Raw genomic sequence first — 21,674 nt, 5'->3', positions numbered from 1 at the left:
CAACAAAGTTAACATTAATATAGGTATAAGTTTAATATAAGTAATATGCGAAATCAAATTTCTACCACTAAAAGTTACTTTCCTATATTCAATTCACTCAACAACTTGTCAAACACGTCATCAGTGTCATTATTTTTGTTGGGCATAAAATCGTCCATGAGCCCATTTTGAAACTCACCGAAATCATTGTCGGCCAACCCGAGTTCAGTCAAAAGAGTCAAATTGTCAGTCTTATCGCAGTCAGATTTGTCGAAGTTGTTGTCTTTGGTGAGGTTGTTGGTTTCGAAATTGAAGTCGGTGTCAATAGACAGTAGATGTTGGGAGGAATCTGTTGAGTCCTTATCTTTAGTCTGTCTTCTGTTGGTCACGGGGACATCTTTCTCTTCATTTATATCGTGATATTCTTGAATTTCTTTTGCATATTCGATATCGTCTTCTTCTTGGCTATCCTTAAAAAAAAACACTTGATGATGTTATATATTCCACAATGCTTAATATAAATAAACATTCAGATGAAAGAACGGCATAGAGAGGATCATTTCCAGATAGAGATGGCAGGAGTTTTAATAAGTATAAGGGTTTTAACTGCCTAAAAGTTACTGAGCTGGGGAAATAAATTTTGACTAAATATTGTGATATTTCGCAAAAAAAAAACGGACACCAATGGCACAATAAGTGCATAATTAATTTTGTTATAGATAGAGGGTAAGCACAATAACGTGCTGCAATTTCGCACTCGCACGTCGCTCTACATGTCATAACCTTTTCTCTTACACATAAATGTGCATTAAGCGTTCTTCCGTTACAAAGTTGTGCTAATAGTATTTGCTGGCGTCTACCTCATACTTACTTGGATAAACTGTGTAGTGGACTTGTACTGGAAGGCGTTTTGCGATAAGTCCACCTCTACCGGGAATAGAGTCGCATTTTCTTTCAAGTGGTCCACAGTTTCACTGAGAAAAAAGTTGGTTAGTTAATAAGATTTATGTGTTAGCATTTAGCATTAGCCTGTCCTGCCCATTATTAGTTTCAAGCTGAATCTTGATAGCTTAGTGGATGCAACTACGTACCTACAAACCGGGGTAAATTAGTCGGTAAAGATCTCGATAGCTTTTTATCAACACTGGATATGTTAGTTGAGCGGTGTTTTACTATATGTAGGTACCTAACTCAAATTTAATTATCGATGAACTGGTAGCACTTACTTGTGATAAACGGCTAAACCCTGAATAAATCGCCGCAACTGGTAGGCTACGTCCTGCGTTTTCTTGTTGTCCAATAATTCTAACTTTACCAGAACGTCAGAGCGCAGCCGCGCAAATCGCGCCCTGGCATCTTGGCGGCACCTTAAGATTAACCTGAAAAAATGCTTTGTAAGAAGTTTGCTGCAATCTTGTTTTAAAATGCTATTTAAAATGTTCAATCCTAATCTAAATAGAAAAGTGTCGACAAAACGTAACCATCGTAGACTTGGAATGGTCTTGGTTCAACATGAAATTGAACGTGATCGAACCGTAATAATAGAAGACTATCCAGGAGTAGAGGTCTCCCAACTGAAAAGATGATGTTTACGAGAAATATTCATATTTGCTTGTTTCCAACTTGTACGAGCCGTGGGTGGCTTTAGTTCGGCTCGAGCAACATACGAAAATAATTGGTCCTTCTTCAGCAGTTGACATCTTTTGACATTTGATGCATGATCACTTGCCTATATTCGTAGTTGCCAGTCTCCACCCTGTACAAGGGCTCCTGCAGCGCGTTGTATCCGTACTCTTCATCATCCATTTCCTTCACCTTGAGGCAGTACGACAGGTACTCGAACTTCGTGTCCGCGTACTTGCGGATCGTCAGCTTTGTGTCTGGAATGGCTTTTGTCAGGTATGTGCCCATGTCTGCTAGAATCTGGAAATGGAAACTCATTAATACACAGCTAGTATGCTAGTCTACCAGAATAATTGCCACACATCTTTGTTCTCTGATGGACTTTTGACATTCTTGTTGGTAGACATTTTTTGTTTAACTAACATAAGTTAAGTACCTATGTACCTATTCATGTAGGTATTGTAGCCAAACGCTAACACATTGTCTTCTTAATGAAGAACCTATGGAGGCACCTTTGCGTAACCTCAGACTATACAGTCGTTCAACGAGGGCACGAGGGGGGGTTCGCGCGCACCCAAGCTACATACATCGCTGTCATCGCATTGTTAGTAGCTCGGTACACGCCAAAGGCCGTCGGACCACTGTTACTTTTTGGCGTAACCCTGTGTCTTGGCTTCAAAGCCCGAGAACATTATGTTCTACGTGGATATTAACTTGTACTTTTATGAGGAATTACGTACGTTTGCAGCATTCCTACAGAATTCTAGATGTTTAAATATTAATGATATTCTCACCGGTTTCAAAGCCTTAAGCATCTTAATACCATCCCGCTCCAGCAGGCGGTGGTAGTGGCCGAACTTGGAAAAAGCCTCCGAGGCGCGCGCCTGCGGTTCCCGCACGCCGATGCCGGAGAATATGTCGCCTAGCGACTTGTACGTCTGCAGGAGGTCGAAGTAGGCCTTCAGCATTCTGGGGATTTGAAAGTCGGATGTCGAAATCCTGGTAGTATTTTTAGGGTTCCGTACCCAAAGGGTAAAACGGGATCCTATTACTAAGACTCCACTGTCCGTCTGTCTGTCATGAACCGTGATAGTTGCTGCTGCACTGCACCTAGACAGTTGAAATTTATGATACACTTCTGTTGCCGCTATAACAATAAATACTAAAAAGTACGGAACCCTCGGTGGTCAAGTCCGACTCGCACTTGTCTAGTTATTTTTTTTATTATAAAAGTGTAACATAGTTACGTAGTAAAATTTTCCAAAACTTTGCTATATTGCATACCGCATACCTAATTAATTTTTAACGACATTGTATACAACGCCAGATAAGTAACAATTGTAGCCATTTAACTTCAAAAGTTTACCCAAAGAGGAGTCTGAGCTGAGGGACACTTTTGGCTACTACTATAGATGGTCAAGCAAATCTTATCAGTAGAAAAAGGCGCGAAATTCAAATTTTCTATGAGGCGATATCCTTCCTACATTTTACAAATTTGCCACCTTTCTCTACTGACAAGATCTGCTTGACCAACTATAGTTTTTAGGGTTCCGTACCCAAAGCATAAAAACGGGACCCTATTACTAAGACTCCGCTGTCCGTCCGTCCGTCCGTCCGTCCCCGTCTGTCACCAGACTGTATCTCACGAACCGTGATAGCTAGACAGTTGAAATTTTCCAAGATGTTGTATTTCTGTTGCCGCTATAACAACAAATACTAAAAAGTACGGAACCCTCGGTGGGCGAGTCCGACTCGCACTTATCCGGTTTTTACGAAAGCGTGAAAGGAAGCTATACACTGACGCCAAGAATTCGTATTCGCCGTCACAAACATCTCTACTGTTCGATTCCCCGTGTCGGTGCTTTGTACCTTTTCGCATGTTCGACAAGTCTCTTATACGTGGTCTCCGTTTCTCTGAGCTCGTTCAGCTTGGCGACCAGAGTGTCGTTGCACAGTATGGCGCGCGACAGGCCGAGCGCGTCCGCCGCGCCTGAAGACATGTTCTCAACGAGTCGGTGTTTCATCTTCTTCATTATTATGTCTAAACTCTTGCCTTGCCGAGGATCAGCGTGGAGTTTGTTGTAGTTTATTGTTACTTCATCCTGGAAACAACATCAACCATTAGGTATATCAGAAGTAACAAATATTTCGAGGCCTTCTTTAACTAGACCTGTTTTTACAGAGTGCCGCGCACTTTACTGTAAATTGTGAGGTATTTGTAAATGACAATCTTGATCCTTAACGAGGCTGCTGGTGCGTTTTTTGCTCTACCTCAGGAAGGTACGTGTATTCATCTCATTCTTCCGCATCAACCGTTGGTCAAATGCTTTTCTGGAGCTTGGTATGCATAAGTAAATACTTAGTAAATAATAACTATCTATAAAACACTTGTAGAATACATATTAATATTATTTTGGTGGCAATCGTTTTCTTAAACTCATTGCTCTCTGCCATCGACTAGGCACGTTGTAGGTATATAATGTATATGACTAATCGATTGACTCTCTTGATTGTGGTACAATCGGTTACCGGTCGCAATCAGTTTCAGGACAGTTTTCAAAATAGGTAGGTATAATTATCATTACGAAGAAATACCTAAACCTACTGCAGGTACGAAAAGTAAAACACGAATATAAAAAGCTTTATCGTCTATAATGGCATTAGTTAATTAATTAAAATGTTGATGTTTTCTGTCATGACTGATGTTGATGTGTCGATTTTTGGCTCGATTCGTTTTAATACTTAATTCACGACGTTATGAAAGCCTGACGCAAACCTCGGAAATCTGTTACGGCTGTATCGCATACCTTAGCGGCTTGTATCATCTTGGCGACCTCCACCTTGGTCTTGCCCTTCACGGTTTGCCCGTTCACGCCCACCAGCTCGTCGCCGCTCTGTAGCGTGCCGTCTCTTGATGCCGGGGTGTTGTCGAAGATCTGAAAGTTTAAAACAGTTATTATGGGTTTAAACACTAGAAAACTGCCTATTAAAAAAATTACAACCACCTTTAAAAGTTCTGATAAATTATGGTCTTAAATTCATGTTATTAAATATATTAAAGAACGGGTCACTCACGTATTTTAAGTCGAAAAACGCTCGACATGTTCAATTGTTCATGTCACACATATGCATGTTATATTCGAAAATTCATTTAATACCGTATATTAGGTACTGTAACTCGTGTCTGTCTGTTTGCTATAAATTAAAATTTAAACTTTAATTTTTTTGGAGTTCCTTAACTTCCTTATTTTATTTGTACCTAATAAAAACCTAATAAAAATGCAACGTACCTATTCCATTTCACATCGATAAATCGTGCTATGCTATGACGAAGACTCTACTTACCTCTTAATCGGCGTGCAGTTCAATGTACGCTACCAACTATGCGCCGTTCCCACTGACAGGGAAGGCATCTAGATTGCAATCATGGCACAGTTTTTTTTTGGATTATGTTATAACTTCTCATACTTTGTAGCCAGCCGTTCTCTACTATGACATACTTTTTAATCGGGTACTTCAATTGTTCAAGCAAACTTCCATCACTTTCTAACTAAAGAGTGCTGGATGTTTACTAACAAGCATCACTACACCTTATAAAACAAAGTCCCCCGCCGCGTCTGTCCGTATGTTTGTATGTTCACGATAAACTCGAAAACTACTGTACGGATTTTCATGCGGTATTCACCCATCAATAGAGTGATTCCTCAGGAAAAATATCTAACTTACATTTTTAAGATATTATTTTAGTTGGATATTGTAAATCACTTGAAATGTAACGTCAGTCTCAAAAGCAATTTCAAAGGCGCCTTGACTTTATTTCCCTGGTGTTAACAATAATAACGAACCTGCACGATGTAAAGGCAAGGGCACAACGGCGCTCCCCCTCCAATGCTGATGCCTATCAGGTTCTTCTCGTCCTTGGCCAGTGAGACGCTGCCTGACGTCACCGTCATGCCCCTGAAATATCATTTATAATTGAGTACTAACTAAAGTTTGTCAAAGGACTGTCTCATTTCAATCATAGACAGGGAGAATCATACTATCTTTGTCTTACACTAGTACTAGCACCCAAAAGAAAAGGATAAGTAGGTATAGTTTTCCTGGTTCTTACTGACTGACAAATTGGTTTGACCGACTATACGTTGCTTAATGATAGACAAATAATGTTTATTATTGTAACTCGACTAATACAAGTCGTCGTGTAAACATTACTGGTCATCGTAAAAACAAGCGACTAAATCTTAGATTATCTCTACCCTAGGTTGTAAAGTACGTACATATTATCTTTGAAACATGTATTAGGTACCTACATTAGGGTGGAGCGTCGTTGTATGGAAAAAAATTAAAATTTGACTATCAATGTGGAACCGGTACCAAAAGTTGCAGTTTGTCATGTAGATTATAGTGATTATATCAAGTTACAAAATCAATACTACTTTTAGCCCTCTACCCAGGCGCTAAAGAAATTAATAAAGGTAAATTTTCATCAATTATTAAAATATACTATTTCACTAATATGTGTACATTTTATTGAAATTATATAATACTTAATAAGCGTATAATAAGTTATTACCAACATTTTAGTGCATTTTTCAATATTTATGAAATAATATAATTTCTAAATTTCATATTAAACAGCAATTTCATGCAAAACAAGGAAAATGCTACAGTGTAAAAAAATTATATAGGTTATTTTTTTTGTTGTTTATATGTTAAAGTAACGATGTTATTGATTACGAAAAGTATCATTTTATTGCAAAAAAAGGGTTACTTATATGTTTAAATAAGCGTCAAATTTCGCCCTTCGGCGCCGCTTACGCCCTTTTTGGGTCATGTTCACACGTATATTAGGCATATATATACTTATACTAGTATTATTTTTATTATCTTATCATGTTCAAAATAGTTTTCACGATTCTGTTATGGGTTGTAAACTCCAATTTGTGCACAATATCCGGGTTAAAGGGCATTTTCCATAAAACCCCTATTTACGTGGTTTTACCGTGTCATAAAAATATACGTTATAAACAAAAATAAGTATAGGAATCAAGTATATCTGTAAGAAAAAGATGTTATTTAATAAATAAAACTTGTTATAAAAAAATAAGCATAAATTAAATTTATTAAAAATATACATATTTTGCTATATATAATCGAATAGTAGAGGGCTAAAAGTATATACCAATATTTTTTTTTTTCCCTTAAAAAATAAAAAATTAGACATCCTTTTAGAAGGGTTCCATTGCTATATTCAAGAATTTTGGATTTCGCTCCACCCTAACCTACATGTATACTTTGGTTGACATACTAATTAAAAAGTTTATGTATATTCTAAAGAATTTATACAGTAAATGTGATCTACGAAAATTTCGCAATTCTAAATGATATAGTGTGCAATATCTAAGTAAAAAGGTCTGCACGTATGGTAATTCCCGTAACGATCAAATGTTGCCCTCTTCTGACCCTAGCGTAAACGTGTGCCAACTTACCAAGGAGATACCGAACTATTTGGTACTTTCGCTTTCACAAAGGTAGAAAATTACACTTGACATTATATAATTACACTTGACGCCAACCCTGCTATTAAGTATTTATTATGACATAGATACATCATGGTTTGTTTACTGTTTGTGCTAGTGGCACCCGCTACGTAGAGTTTTAAGTAATAGGGAATATTGATCCCGCTATCTAGTGTAACATTTCTGATTGGATGTTCTCAGATCATTAGTTCATAAAATTGCTACATATTAGAAAAAAAAACACTAAGTGGGTGAGATGGATGGTAATAAAAAAACTGTTTTATATTTACTTAAAGCGTATATTTTTATAAACACTAGCTCTAGCGCTACATTTGGTCTAAATGCTAGTTCATTTTCTAGCTAATACAACACACTCATAACAAACCAGAATTACTTAATTCTAATACTATGTAGACGTATGCTACGGATTTGAACCATGCTTATAAAAAATTACAGCCGTACGATACCTGACAAAGTGTCAAAGCGGCGCAGGACATCTCCAAGTGCCGCTGCGTAAATGACCCTCACGGTAACCTGCTATGCGAGGATCGCGCGGTAAAGGAGAGATGGCGCTCTTACTTCCACAACCTGCTGAATAACCAGCACAAAGAGGTGCAACCTCCGGATCTCCCTCCGAATCAAGGACTAGTGCCACCGATAACGCCGGAGGAAGTCGAGGCGGCTCTTCGCCGCATGAAGAATCGGAAAGCTGTCGGAGCCGACGGAATCGCTATAGAGGCGTGGAAGTCGATGGGCTCTCAGGGTGTGAGCATACTCACTGATATTTATAACCGCATACTCCTCACCGGGAAGATACCCAACCAGTGGAGGCTGAGTATCATTACTCCAGTATTCAAAGGTAAGGGCTCGGTGCGGGAGTGTAGCAAGTATCGCGGTATAAAGGTTATGTCTCACACCATGAAGCTCTTTGAGCGCATAATCGATGCTCGGCTCCGACAGGAGTGTACAGTCTCGGGGTGTCAATATGGGTTTCGGCCAGGGTGCGGAACGATGGACCCTGTATTTGCCCTGAGGACCCTCATGGAGGGATACAGAGCAAAGAACACGCCTCTACATTTCCTGTTTCTGGACATGGAAAAGGCCTTTGACTGTGTCCCTCGTGAGATGATCTGGTGGGCGCTGCGGTCCAAGGCTGTACCTGAGGCCTATATTGACACTATCCGGGACATGTACCACGATTCTGATTCAATAGTCAGGACCGCTGTTGGTGACACCAACCCCTTCTCTGTCACTGTTGGAGTACATCAGGGCTCTGTGCTCAGCCCGTTTCTGTTTAGCGTGATATTAGACGCCCTGTCAGCCAGCATCCGAGACTACCATGAGCAGCCACCGTGGCTATTCATGTATGCTGATGATATCGCGCTGACAGACTCTGATAAGGGCCGACTTGTCCAGCGTGTGAACAGATGGAGGGGGTCGCTGGAGAACGGCGGTCTTAAACTAAATGTGGCGAAGACAGAGTACATGGCCTGCAATAGTACAGATCCTCTACCCGTCCGCATAGGCGTGGACATGGTCGAGCGCACGGATCAAGTTAAGTACCTAGGATCTGTACTTAGCACTACCGGGGACATCGACAGCGACGTCAAAGCCCGAATTTCCGCTGCTTGGGTCAAATGGCGGGAGATGACTGGGGTTATTTGTGACCCCAAAATGCCGATTAAGTTGAAGGGACAGGTCTATAAGACCATCATTAGACCTGCCCTTCTGTACGGCAGCGAGACTTGGCCTTTACTAGAGCGGCACAAGCAGGAACTGCGTGTCACGGAAATGAAGATGCTGCGGTGGATGTGCGGAGTTTCACGCAAGGATCGCGTCCGAAACGCCCACATTCGGGGTAGTCTTGGCGTCCGTGACATTGCAGACAAACTGCAAGAGTGTCGCCTTCGTTGGTATGGCCACGTCTCGCGCAGACCGGCAAGTTACGTGGGTAACAAATGCCTGGCCATGCCGCCTCCTCCCGGTACGGGAAGAAGAGGCCGGCCCAAGAAGCGATGGCTTGATGTCGTCAAGGAGGACATGCGTGCCAACGGACTCACTACCAGGGATGCCGAAGATCGGGCAAAGTGGTCACGAAGGAGTCGGAAGGCGGACCCCGGGTCCTCGCGCCCCGCGCGGGGGCACAGCCGGGATTGACGCCAGGATGATGATGATGATGATGATGATACCTGACAAAGTGACATTTCTTCAACCAACCGTCACTTTTGACACTGACAAATCGATATCGTACCGCTGTGACTTCTTGTAAGAATTGTTCGAATCGGGCTGGTAGGCATCTTCGTCACGCAAGTGGCTACGTAATTTAGCTTAAGGGATTCTAGGGTCGGCTAGTAAAACCGGGGATCACACGGTGACAGCTGACTTACAGCAGGTTTTGGTGCTGTATCATGTATCGCTCCCGCCGCAAGTCGTTGAATATGCATTCCGTGTCCTGATCTATTTCTTGGGCTTCTTTCAACTGTCTGAATGTAATTTATAATTTTAATAACAAACGCTTACAAATACTTATATTCTAACAAATAAAAATGTATAAAAGGTAAATAATCAGAATACAGACCTATATATTTTTATTAATTTATCATTTAAAAATAAGATATTGGGGCAGGGGAAGACCAATGAGACGGAATGGTGGGACAACCTAGACCTAGACACACATTGTGAAAAGTGGCGGGACGCGGAATTGTGTGTTGGATTTGGATAGGACTAGAGATGGGCCGAATATTCGGTAATTATTCGGTATTCGGCAAATTCGGCATATTTTTCAATGTTCGTATTCGGCCGAATAGTTCGGTTCAAACAGCCGAATATTTATTTACCGAATAAACAAATTCTTTTTTTAGGGCGTCCGCTAGCTGGCGCGGGTCACGCACTGCACTTCGCGGTCCAGGCATGAGGCGGTTCCGTTTCTTTTCATAAACATTCCCGGCTAGTCCAAAGGGGAAGGTTAAAAAACACGTGCGGAGTGCAGATCGCGGACCTGTATGAACTTATTTTAGGCACTTTTAGCCCAACTGAATATTCGGTTCGGTATGATCTAAACCGAATATTCAGCCGAATATTCGTATTTGGCAAAATCCATATTCGGCTCATCTCTATATAGGACCAAATGGCGGGAATAGTAGATTGTTAACCAAGGGTTGAAAGGCACCCATTTGCGTTCGAGCGCCAATAGTCCGAGACGGAAATGGTGCCTTTCACCCGAGTTAAACACTCTACTTTTCATATCGAATGCGAGGAAACCAAACAAGACAAGACAATAATTCAACTACTTACCTAAATAGACTTACGCTCATGATTTTTCCTTAGGACTTACTTGTAATCGGAGACTTTACATGTGTGAAGAAAAATAACCCCTAGCGAAAACCATTTAGATTGCAATATTTACGAAAAAAAACACATATTTTAACAAACTTCAGTATTTTAAAATGATTTGTTCATTATTAGTATGAAAATCAGCGGGATTGCCTCTTACTTTTTCGTTCTAAAAGCCGTAACAGACTACCGCACCGCACCGCGATCTTGGTGCGCCGTAATAAACATAATAAAAATATTTTAACAATTTAAATAACAATTGATGAATGCAATAAGCAATTTTAATCTTGTATTTTATTTTATTTCATGTATAATAATAATAATAATAATATATAAATACTTAAATACATAGAAAACAACCATGACTCAGGAACAAATATCTGTATCATCATACAAATAAATGCCCTTACCAGGATGCATATACTGCTAAATAACTTTAAAAACCTAAATAAATTTAATAACGTACAAACGTTTAACTGTGGCTGTATAAGATTCTACCTTTGCTCATTTACGCAAGAGTAAGGTTTAAAAAAATATTTTTGGAGTATTCCTTTTGGTTCCCGCCTTATGTAATCGAGTAAATACAATTCAACAAAATAATTTATTTTAATAATTTACTTACATCATTCTCGATGAAAAAAATTGAAAATGGGATTAGTAAAATTGAACAATTACCAATTGTTCAAATCGGGGAAATAAAGACACTATTTTTCCATTTTGTTTCCACCCAGTTGCTCGTGGGATGGGAACGCAGAGGAGTACACCACTTTTCTGCGCTAGAGCAGAAACGTATCACTTTCTGCGCACTTTTTAGAACAACAACGACCCATTTTCAGAGCATGAGATATGAAAATTAATGAAGGTATTCATTTATTTTTAATTTGGCGTTATCACACTTGCTCATGCACTTTTTTGGTCATATGGACAGTTCCTCGGGTGTTCACCTTATCTTTTCATTCCGACTTACAGTTAGGTCACCGAGCACAGAGGCGTATTTACAAATTTGGCGCCCCGGGCCATTTTGATTTGCCGCCCCCCTTCATCAGTGACGATAAAGTATTTTATTTAAGAAAAAAAAAACCTGCAACAAGTACCTTTGGGGTGTGAAATAAAAAAAAACTAAACATTTACCATTTACTCACATAGGCATTTACATTGTTTTCCTATGTACAAATTGGTTGACAAAATCATCAATAACGCTAAAAAAAAAAAAGCGCTGGTGGCCTAGCGGTAAGAGCGTGCGACTTTCAATCCGGAGGTCGCGGGTTCGAACCCCGGCTCATACAAATGAGTTTTTCGGAACTTATGTACGAAATGTCATTTGATATTTGCCAGTCGCTTTTCGGTGAAGGAAAACATCGTGAGGAAACCGGACTAATCCCAATAAGGCCTAGTTTCCTCTCTGGGTTGGAAGGTCAGATGGCAGTCGCTTTCGTAAAAACTAGTGCCTACGTCAAATCATGGGATTAGTTGTCAAGCGGACCCCAGGCTCCCATGAGCCGTGGCAAAATGCCGGGATAACGCGAGGAAGTTTATCAATAACGCTGTCGTAATTTAAAACGTTTGTCAGCTCAGCTTCTATATTAAGAAGAGCTAAGGTATTCAGGCGCTCTCCGCTGATAGTGGAACGTAGATAATTTTTTATTCTTTTGAGTGCAGAAAGGTAACGTTACTAATGTCACTATTCTAGATACAGATTTATTTTATATGGGCCGTTTTTGTCACTCAATGACGATGCGACCTCGTTATATTTGCCTGATCTGATCGGTGACCGGTGGGTACTGCTGGGTTTTGGCCATTGAGAATCAAGGTGAGACATGGCAGTCAGGCTGGATATAGCTAAGGAGTTCGGTCGGGTCTGGCATCGAGTCTGCTCGAGGGACTATGTTATACAAATGGATCGCTAGCTTTTTTTCCGGTAGACACACATGAGCCGTATAGTAGACGGAAGCTGCTCCGATAGTGTGGACATTACCGCTGGCGTTGCACTAGGTTCTGTGCTGTCATTGCTGCATATCAATGATAATCATTGCTATGCAGACGACAGTAGTAGGGATGCGTATTACACAGGCCGTACCATTATCCCTCATTCTGTGGTGCTGGAAAGTCATGAAAAGTATTGTATTTGTACCTGATATCGAGAGCACTCTATCTGTACTGAGTTTCGGCATGGGATCGGAACACTTTAGTGAGATTCAATACCACGAAGACACAAGAACCGCCCCGCCCGTATGTATATAGTCAGATGGGTCACAAATAATGTTAGGTACGTAAGTGAAAACGCGAGCGTAGCGAGCGCGAAATTTTTTCGAGAAAATAGTAGGTAAATTTTTAGGGTTTCGTACTTTAAAAGGAAAAAAACGGAACCCATATAAGATCACTTTGTTGTCCGTCCGGCCGTCTGTCTGTCTCAATATAAAGGGTCTTGACATGACAGAGGTCGGCAAAATCGACAAGGCTTGTTATTTAAATTTTACAAATAAATAGGGGAGCGACAAAATTCTGGTCGACCCTATCTGAAGAGCTAATAAAATATTTTTTGACCCAAATTTGCCGCCCCCTAAAATCTGCCGCCATAGGCTTCAGCCTACTCAGCCTAGTGGTAAATCCGGCACTGCGCCGTACTAATACTTCTTGAACGAAAATGTTGCTTAATTTAGGTACTTGTTGGTAGATATTTTTAGCAATTGGTGGGGTTTGAAGCGTTCGTTTGTTTATTAATTTAAATGCCAATTAAAATATAATAAAAAATATAGCTAAGTTTGATTATAAATGGCGCCCAGAAAAAGTCAACCGCCCCGGGCCATGGCCCCCTTGGCCCTATGGTAAATACGCCCCTGACCAAGCAGTTACAGATGTGGTAAGGTATTTAATTCAGATTATTAAATAATCATAAGAACGGTCACACGGGTTATATTACTTGATAATGATAGTCCCAAATTTGGCGTTTATAATTATTTTGGAATAACTCTATTTCATGGGAAATAATCTTGATAGGCCTTGTGTTCGGGGTCTGCCGCAAAAATGTAGAATGTGGTATAATTAAATGAATATATTTTTTTAAATGGTGGAGGTATACTTAGTTGCAGACTTATCTTAAGTAGTTTTAATCGAATTAACAAATTCAGAGTATTTATTATTGGTAATGATTAGAGTAAAGTAAGCTGCAGACATAACTGACCCCTCTGCATAGAAACTTCTCAGAGACATTCAGTATATAGAATATTCAGTTCGCACAATTGCTTAGAAATTTCAGACACAGTTACTTAGGTAGGTAGATATTGATGTCAACAGAAAGTTTCAGAATTGTGCGAACACTATGTTCCTGAACTTACCTTAAGATGGCAGTATCATAACTAGGTATGGTAGTAGGGTTCATGTAAAAACAACTATATTGATCAACAGATTCTACATTAAAAAATTGAAGCTAATAACTCAGAGATTCCATTAGGATTTTTGTGCAGAAAAGCAGCTCGAAATGCAAATGCTATAAGTACCGATATAATGACGACGCACGGAAGTAAGAACAGAAGATATTTCACCTCACCACTGCATCACGAGGAAAATAAAATATTTGAAAGTTTTACGCAAACAACCTGCTTCCACAAAAAGCTGAATAATACTTACTAGCAGTAAAATATTACAGACCTAATCTAAATTAAAACTAAGTATTAACTATATTTCTATATTCAAAGTCCATTCTGCAAGCTAACGTGAAGAAACAACTCAAGATTAGCATCAAATTACCTCTTGTACTATAAAAAAACCGGCCAAGTGCGAGTTGGACTCGCGTTTCTAGGGTTCCGTACATAAGTCCGACTCACGCTTGACTGCACATTTCTAATAGGTTTTCCTGTCATCTATAGGTAAAGAACTATTTTGTGTATTTTTTTTTCAAAATTTTAGACCCAGTAGTTTCGGAGATAAAGGGGGGGGGAATGGTCATTTTTCGGCTATTTTCTTAAATAACTTCGAACCTATGTATTTTAAAATTATAAAAAAAACATGTCCATCTTTGGGTTACTAATTTACATATGTGTACCAAATTTCAACTTAATTGGTCCAGTAGTTTCCGAGAAAATATGCTGTGACAGACGGACAGACAGACAGACGCACGAGTGATCCTATAAGGGTTCCGTTTTTTCCTTTTGAGGTACGGAACTCTAAAAAGCAGCTTTGCACTCTGATTTCTAAGAATACGGGAAGCTATAAAGATGTGGATGAAAATATTAATGTCTTGTTCTCCTTGTTAGCGGGCGAGTGACGGGTAGTTAGGTACCTTAACTAATATATGTAAACTAATGGAACAGATACTTACTCTTTATCAGTATCCTGAGTAATTTCTTCCAGTGTTGACTCTTGACTGATGTTGGCACTGAACGAAACATTTTATAAGTTTAAAATAAACCAATTAAGGTGTTTAATTTCTGATTTTCCGCATTTAATTATCGCCAACTCACCTTTTTTCTATCGAAACCAAAAATTGCGAACGAGTTTGTTTGGATCTCCCTGGTTGTGTAGAAATGCTAAATTAAAATAAGTAATTAAAATATATATGAATGCCCAAAACATTAATAATGTTGTAGTGTATATTTAAATATTTTTAAAAGGAAGTCTAATTAATTCATATACAAGGTGGATTTTGGTACAAGATGCAGTCATTCCAAGTTATATCAATTCATTATCTACTGAATATTACGACTAAAATAAATGTCCCTTAATATCCATTGCTGATTCAGTTAGTTCTACTACTTCTTTCGCGTCGCGGTTCCTTTTTACAAGCTTTTATTTAGTTTCACCTGACCGTTGTCTGTCGGTCTGTATAGTAGGGTCAGTAAGGAACAGAAATGTATGGAAGTGCATGCACTTATAGTCTCAGGCGATGCCGCTTGGCACGATTGTTCCTTAGGTGAAACAAAGTTGATCTGGCCCGGTAGCCAGGAGATCGTACCATGCAGACCCCCCAAGAAGGGGGGGGGGGGGAAGGGTCGGCTCCCCAGGTCCAATCAATGCTATATTCCTTCCTAGTCTTAGCAACTAGGGCAAGTTATATATCATTTTCGTATAACTTAGGGACGAGGAATTCATTTTTGAAATAATTATTATACCTTCCCAAACAAAAAAAATGATTTTCGTACAAAAAATGAAAATGTTATGTAATTTTTTGTGAAAATTTTGGATGTTACAATCACAGTGTGGCGATTTGCACGAAATAAAAAATTGGACGATGTAGCCCATGTATTCTTTATTCTGGAAAATATCACTTTATAGTAGGCATTCATACAATTTTTTGTAATAAAAAAATAATTTATAGCGCGTGGCGGTAACAATTTCCATACAAATGGAACTATGCCCAAAATCAAAGATTAAAGAAGTTTACTAAAATACTGAATTTGACATTTTAAAAGTTTAAATATAATGTTTTAATAATTTTGCCATGCGGTTTTGCCCTTTTTTGGTACAAATTTGTTGTTTTTATTTTTCTTCCATACAAACGTTCTCCCCCCTATTTCCCACCCTTAAGCGTTGATTTTATAAAATTTTATTTTATCTTAAACTTAAACCTGTCGCATTTAATTGATGTTGAAAATTTCAGCTTTATATCTTCAGGGGTTTAGATTGTATGATGTCTGGAAGTAAGCAGAGTTTTGTTAGATATTATAATGTATGGGATATTATGAAATAAAATGTATTTAGCTCAAACACATGTAGATCCTAAACTACTGAACATTTTAACCTGAAAGTTTGAACATCGATTAATTACAAAAGGTGTAAGTTAGTTATAAAAACAAATTTAAAAATATCTACCCTTAAGGGGGGAAATGGGGGGGCGGGGAGAAAGTTTGTATAGAAGAAAAATAAAAACAACAAATTTGTACCAAAAAAGGGCAAAAATGCATGGAAATTAAAACATTATATTTAAACTTTTAAAATGTCAAATTCAGTGTTTTAGTAAACATTTTTAATCTTTGACTTTGGGCATAGTTCCATTTGTATGGAAATCGTTACCGCCACGCGCTATAAATTGTTTTTTTTATTACAAAAAAATGTATGAATGCCTACTATAAAGTGATATTTTCCAGATTAAAGAATACATGGGCTACATCGTCCAATTTTTTATTTAGTGCAAATCGCCACACTGTGATTGTAACATCCAAAATTGTCACAAAAAATGACATAACATTTTCATGTTTTGTACAAAAATCATTTTTTTTTGTATGGAAAGGCATAAAAATTATTTCAAAAATGAATTCATCGTCCCTAATTTATACGAAAATGATATATAACTTGCCCTAGTTGCTAAGACTAGGAAGGAATATAGCATAGATTGGACCTGGGGAGCCGACTCTTTCACCCCCCCTTTTTGGGGGGTCTGCATGGTACGATCTCCTGGCTACCGGGCCAGATCAACTTTGTTTGACCTAAGGAACAATCGTGCCAAGCGGCATCGCCTGAGACTAAAGTGCATGCTAAATGACCTTACTGACCCTACTATGTAATCAAATCTTGTAAGTTAAATTTGATCCACTTCCCGGTTTCCGATTGAGCTGAAATTTTGCATGCATGTATAAAACGGATGACAATGCAATATTATGGTACCATCGAGCTGATCTGATGATGGAGACAGGAGGTGGCCATAGGAACTCTGTGATGAAACAACGTAACCTAATTGTGTTAGGGGTTTATAGAATTGTCTCGAAGAGTAATAGTTGTCTGTCGTAAGAAAAGTACAGTCAGCGATAAAAGCTTGTACCAAAAATGTAACTTTTGCCAAAAACTTATTCATACGATGGATGCCCGTTATTCTACTTTAACCTTTTTTTAAATCATATTAGAGGAAGTTCACTAAAAATATATAAATAAGATTGATATATTTTTTATTAAATGCTTTCATTGCACTGTTGTGACAGCACTATCGTGTTCAATCTTACCAACGTTTCGAAGTTATGAATACCAGTTAGGTAGTAGATTGAATTCGCGTGGAATTCGTACAGAGCTAAAATGGTAAAGTAGTAAAAATACATAGAGCCACCTAAGAGCCACAACAGCAATGACTTGATGAGGCTTGCGGCGCGACGTTGTAAGGAGGGATTGTTCTTTTAAATTGACTAACCTCTGATAAAACGCAGTGTCGAGCAGAACCAAACAAAACCATTCCAAATAGAACTAGGATAGAATAGAATTCGAATAACAAAAAACATGATTCTCTGACATAAGTTACGTTACGATTAGAATAACTTTTTATTTCTGCAGAACACAAATCGATGGGCCCTATTATTTTAGCGTTAATGAAACCAGAAATTAAAAAAGAACATCTTTGTTTCTTGTCTGTACCTAAAAGATTTTGATGATGATGATGTTGACATTCAGAAAAAATATAGCTCTAGAGTCTAGAGCAGATTAACAACCACGGAGTAAACAATCAGTCGTGATGTTTAGTACCTAAGTAGGTACCTACCTAAGGAGATCTTAGCTTAATGATTATAATTTCGTTTAAATCCGAATAATTATTAATTTCCCAATTTTGCGACTATATCAGTTCAGTAATGAATTCGTTAGAGTACACTTATGTCATTATTCTACTTAGGTACCCATTTTTTTATTGGCATTTTGACTATGACAAAAGGCATACTTAAAAAAATCTACACTAGTAATAGAATTAAAGCATCCAATAACTATTATTAATTAGCGATTCATTAACAACCAATCATTACGAGTCCACATAATTATAATGACTTAGGTACTAGAAACTAGAAAATACTAGAAATTACACAGAACTATACTTTAAAGGATTAGTGAACCATAATTTAATTACTGTTTATCCTCAAACATGCTTCTCGTCATGTATGTGTACATCAACGGGCTGATCCTCGGGTCGTTGTAAGGAAAAACTTGGTTATACTGCCACATATCGCACAAAACACAAACCAACAGTTACACAAACAATATCACTCTGCAACATAAAGGAAGTTCACTGATAACTGGAACTGATAACAAAAACAAGTTTCCAATGCGGGTTTTTCGAATACTTACATTTTGTCTTCTTCGAAAAAATAATCGTCATCGTATTCCTGCATCGTATTATGTTTAATAAATAGTAAATTTAATCTTAAATATGTTTCGCAAGATACGTGGCTAAACGTCAAAAGGATTTGTCTTGTCAAACATATTGATTTTTTTCTGTTTGTATTTGCGCGGTAGCCCGTCGGTAAAACAGGGATAGCGTCGACCAATCAGAAGCCAGGATGTCCAAATGGCGGGAAACCGCGTTTAGTTATCGATGCGTGCAAGGTTTCTGGGAAAACATGATATTTAACCCATTCAGGGCCAGCGACTCAGTGTATGGGTCATGCTCAAACAGTTCCGCAAGGCCAGTGACTCACATGTGAGTCCTGAATAAATTCTGATTTAAACTTAAACGAAACGTAATTTGATGTAATAACGTAAGTATCATATAAGCTAACAACCATTTCTATAAGGCATATTAGGATAAAAAATTATAAACACGTTTTTTTAATGAAAACAGGGTCTCGAATATTCAAGTTTGGTTTACTATCAGTGCAATATAGTAAATATACTGAAATTCTAGATACATAATGCGATGCAAGCAAACAGAAAAATCTATATTGAAAAAATACAAAAAATATATATATATCAGAAGTTATTGACAGGGCTCAAGGTATGGGTCACCGTGGCCTGGCGCTACTTGTAAAAACTGTTAATGTTTCCGTAACAGGCTAAAATAAACTTTATTGGCTGGTTTTAAAGCTTATTTCATGTTGAAGCTGTTTGATATTGTACCATTTTACAACTGATTACTGTTTGGATGATGGTAAGCAACAATTTGTAGGAACCAAGCCGTAGTATAATAATATTTTGTTTTGTATGAGGGGTAAGGCAACGAGGATTTTCTCTCACTGTACTTTTATGTCATAATATTTGGTGATCGTTGTATTGTATCTTAGGCAATTACCTACTAACAATGATGTTAAGGTTAATTTATTTTCGTTTCAATATAGAACAAGGCGGTTGAAACAGACACCACTAACTAATATGTATTGTATAACAAATAGTTTGTGACAAATATTTACAAGTTTTTTCAAACATCGTGGTTTCTACGGCAGATTAGAAAGTAAGTACTATAATACATTTTAAGTTCTCTATTGTTACTCATATAATGGCGTTTACCAAAACAAAGATAATGACCGACCAGGTGTAAGCTTATCGGACACACTTGGACAATAAACAAGGAATGCATCCGAACGGCGGCGGCGGTATTATCTTTCATGTGGTATTTGTCACAAGAGTTCAAGATGTGATTCATCCCATCCCCCCTATTAGAGATTTATTTTGGAGTAACATGGAAAATATTATTTAGTCACGATTTATTCGTTGGCGACTTTATACTCTTCCTGTGCTGTTTAGTGATTTCGTATTTTGTGACCATGGCTATGGATTACCGGAATTTGAACCCGCCTAACCTGACCGACTGTGCTATGAACTGGACCCCGAACCTGCTTCATCCGAATGACCTGGCTACGAATTCTGGAACCCTGAACTCACCTTTGTTGAATGACACGGCTATGCACCCTGATTTGACAGCAATGATGGAAGACATAAACAACAACGATTTCGGTGTGGATGCAATTTTACCGACAGGTAAGAAACATTTGTTTTCCTTTAATCATTTGTTATCTCACTTGCTCACTTAGATAAAAGAATTTTGTTATTTTTATAAGTGCGATTATAATTTAAATAAAATGTATTTAATCGTAGTACTTATGTAGAATTGATATAAAAAATTGGCCAAGTGCGAGTCGAACTCGCACACGAAGGGTTCCGTACCATTATCTATTATACTATGTAAATTATTGTACTCTAATTTTACTGCTTATAATAAATGTTATCATTTCACAATATGTTTGTAAATTAATACCTATTATGTAAATGATTGTACAATATTTCTTTAAACTATTTCTAATAAATGTTACCATTTCAAACAACTTGTTTCATTTCATGTGTTATCGCTGACTGTAGGTACTTTGTATTCCACATGCAACTTGTACTTATCGAGACAATTGTAACAACCCACACAACACAATTAGTTTGCGTTGTTTTATCACAGAGTTCCCATAGCCATCTCCTGTTTTCATCATCAGATCAGCTCCATGTCATCATAATATTGCATTGTCATTCGGTTTACATATGTATGCAAAATTTCATCTAAATCGGAAAACGGTTCTAATTTAACTTCCAAGATTTGCCCCAAAAAACAACAACAAAAAACACGGCAAGTTAAATAGAATCAGACTAAGCTAAGTTGGCAGCGATTTTGATAGCACAGGCTGAGTACCTAAGTGTAATTTAAATGTCATCCTTATATGAAATTATGACGTTTAAATTAACACTCGCACAGGCTGGGCTATAAAATTTGCTGCCAACTTAGCTTGGTCAGACATTAAACGCTTGTAGAAAGTAAAAATATTCACTCCTACAAACTGCAATAATTAGTTTCTTTTTTGATAGGCACAGAAAATCGGTGGTTAGTAAAAATGCTGCATAATGCTGTCCAACTGGCCGGCTTCATAAGCGGCGATTTATTTACCGTTCGCGCCAGGCTCGAGACCCATAAGCTGAGTCATGCGTTTTAGCTAAAAACGGTTTGTACGGTGGCCTGGCGTATTGTGTACGCTCGGCGGTTCGTGGCCATGAATGGGTTAAGAAGCTAGCGTCTGTGCGGTAAGAGAAAAAAAAGTAAAGTTCTTAGAGTTAGACCAAGAAAAGTCTTCAACGATTTTGATAGCACACGCAGTGCAAGTGTTATTTTAAACGTCAAACTTCTATGAAACTATGACGTATAAATAACACCTGCACTGCGTATGCTATCAAAATCTTTGCAGACTTTTCATGGTCTAACTCTATCTATTCCACGACTCTTCTCTTTCCGCACCTAGAGACTCTAACAAGGAAAGGTATCAAAATAACTCAAATCGGAGCTGGCCAGTTGGGTATCTTTCTTTTTAAGTCATAAAGTAAGTCTTCATCTATAATTGTACATACCTACCTTACAGTTTTGATAAATCCGTGAATATGGAGTTGCTCTTTATATTTATTTTAAGCTATGTCTGTTAACTGTTTCAGGCTGGTTTCAGGTAGCTCTCCTCCAACTTGCAATACAATAAATTATTCAACTCTATATTTTTGTTTCTTTTCCTTTTC

General features: G+C 38.2%; 1 protein-coding gene across 4 annotated transcripts; it reads right to left on the bottom strand.

The window, feature by feature from the left end:
• Nucleotides 1–8: 8 nt before the first annotated feature.
• Nucleotides 9–18,629, bottom strand: LOC134804286 (PRKCA-binding protein). Of its 4 annotated transcripts, XM_063777286.1 has the most exons (12): nucleotides 18,489–18,626; nucleotides 18,271–18,408; nucleotides 14,773–14,829; nucleotides 9,509–9,604; nucleotides 5,448–5,559; nucleotides 4,410–4,538; nucleotides 3,472–3,704; nucleotides 2,397–2,571; nucleotides 1,709–1,902; nucleotides 1,206–1,358; nucleotides 851–953; nucleotides 9–449 (listed from the first exon to the last, which is right to left on the bottom strand). In XM_063777286.1, the coding sequence occupies exons 2-12, from the start codon at nucleotides 18,363–18,365 to the stop codon at nucleotides 75–77; spliced, it is 1,722 nt and encodes a 573-aa protein (XP_063633356.1). In that variant the 5' UTR covers nucleotides 18,366–18,408; nucleotides 18,489–18,626; the 3' UTR covers nucleotides 9–74. The 4 variants fall into 4 exon arrangements, with proteins under 4 accessions (XP_063633356.1, XP_063633365.1, XP_063633374.1 ...); XM_063777295.1 differs by lacking the exon at nucleotides 18,271–18,408 and having other exon boundaries at nucleotides 18,489–18,625; XM_063777304.1 differs by lacking the exons at nucleotides 9,509–9,604; nucleotides 14,773–14,829.
• Between the last annotated feature and the right edge of the window lie 3,045 nt (nucleotides 18,630–21,674).

Source organism: Cydia splendana, chromosome 2, assembly GCF_910591565.1.
Source record: "Cydia splendana chromosome 2, ilCydSple1.2, whole genome shotgun sequence".
Lineage (NCBI taxonomy): Eukaryota > Metazoa > Arthropoda > Insecta > Lepidoptera > Tortricidae > Cydia > Cydia splendana.
The sequence above is the reverse complement of the archived record's forward strand: the minus strand, read 5'-3'. Positions and strand labels throughout refer to the sequence as shown.

Bases quoted from the DNA above. Each gene is read 5' to 3' on its own strand.
- LOC134804286 (XM_063777286.1), bottom strand. From the start codon at position 18,365: ATGTGGCAGTATAACCAAGTTTTTCCTTACAACGACCCGAGGATCAGC. The intron at 5,560-9,508 runs GTAAGTCAGCTG...ATGATATTTCAG, and splicing joins ATACAGCACCAAAACCTGCT to GGGCATGACGGTGACGTCAG. The intron at 954-1,205 runs GTAAGTGCTACC...CTTTTTTCTCAG, and splicing joins GGTTTAGCCGTTTATCACAA to TGAAACTGTGGACCACTTGA.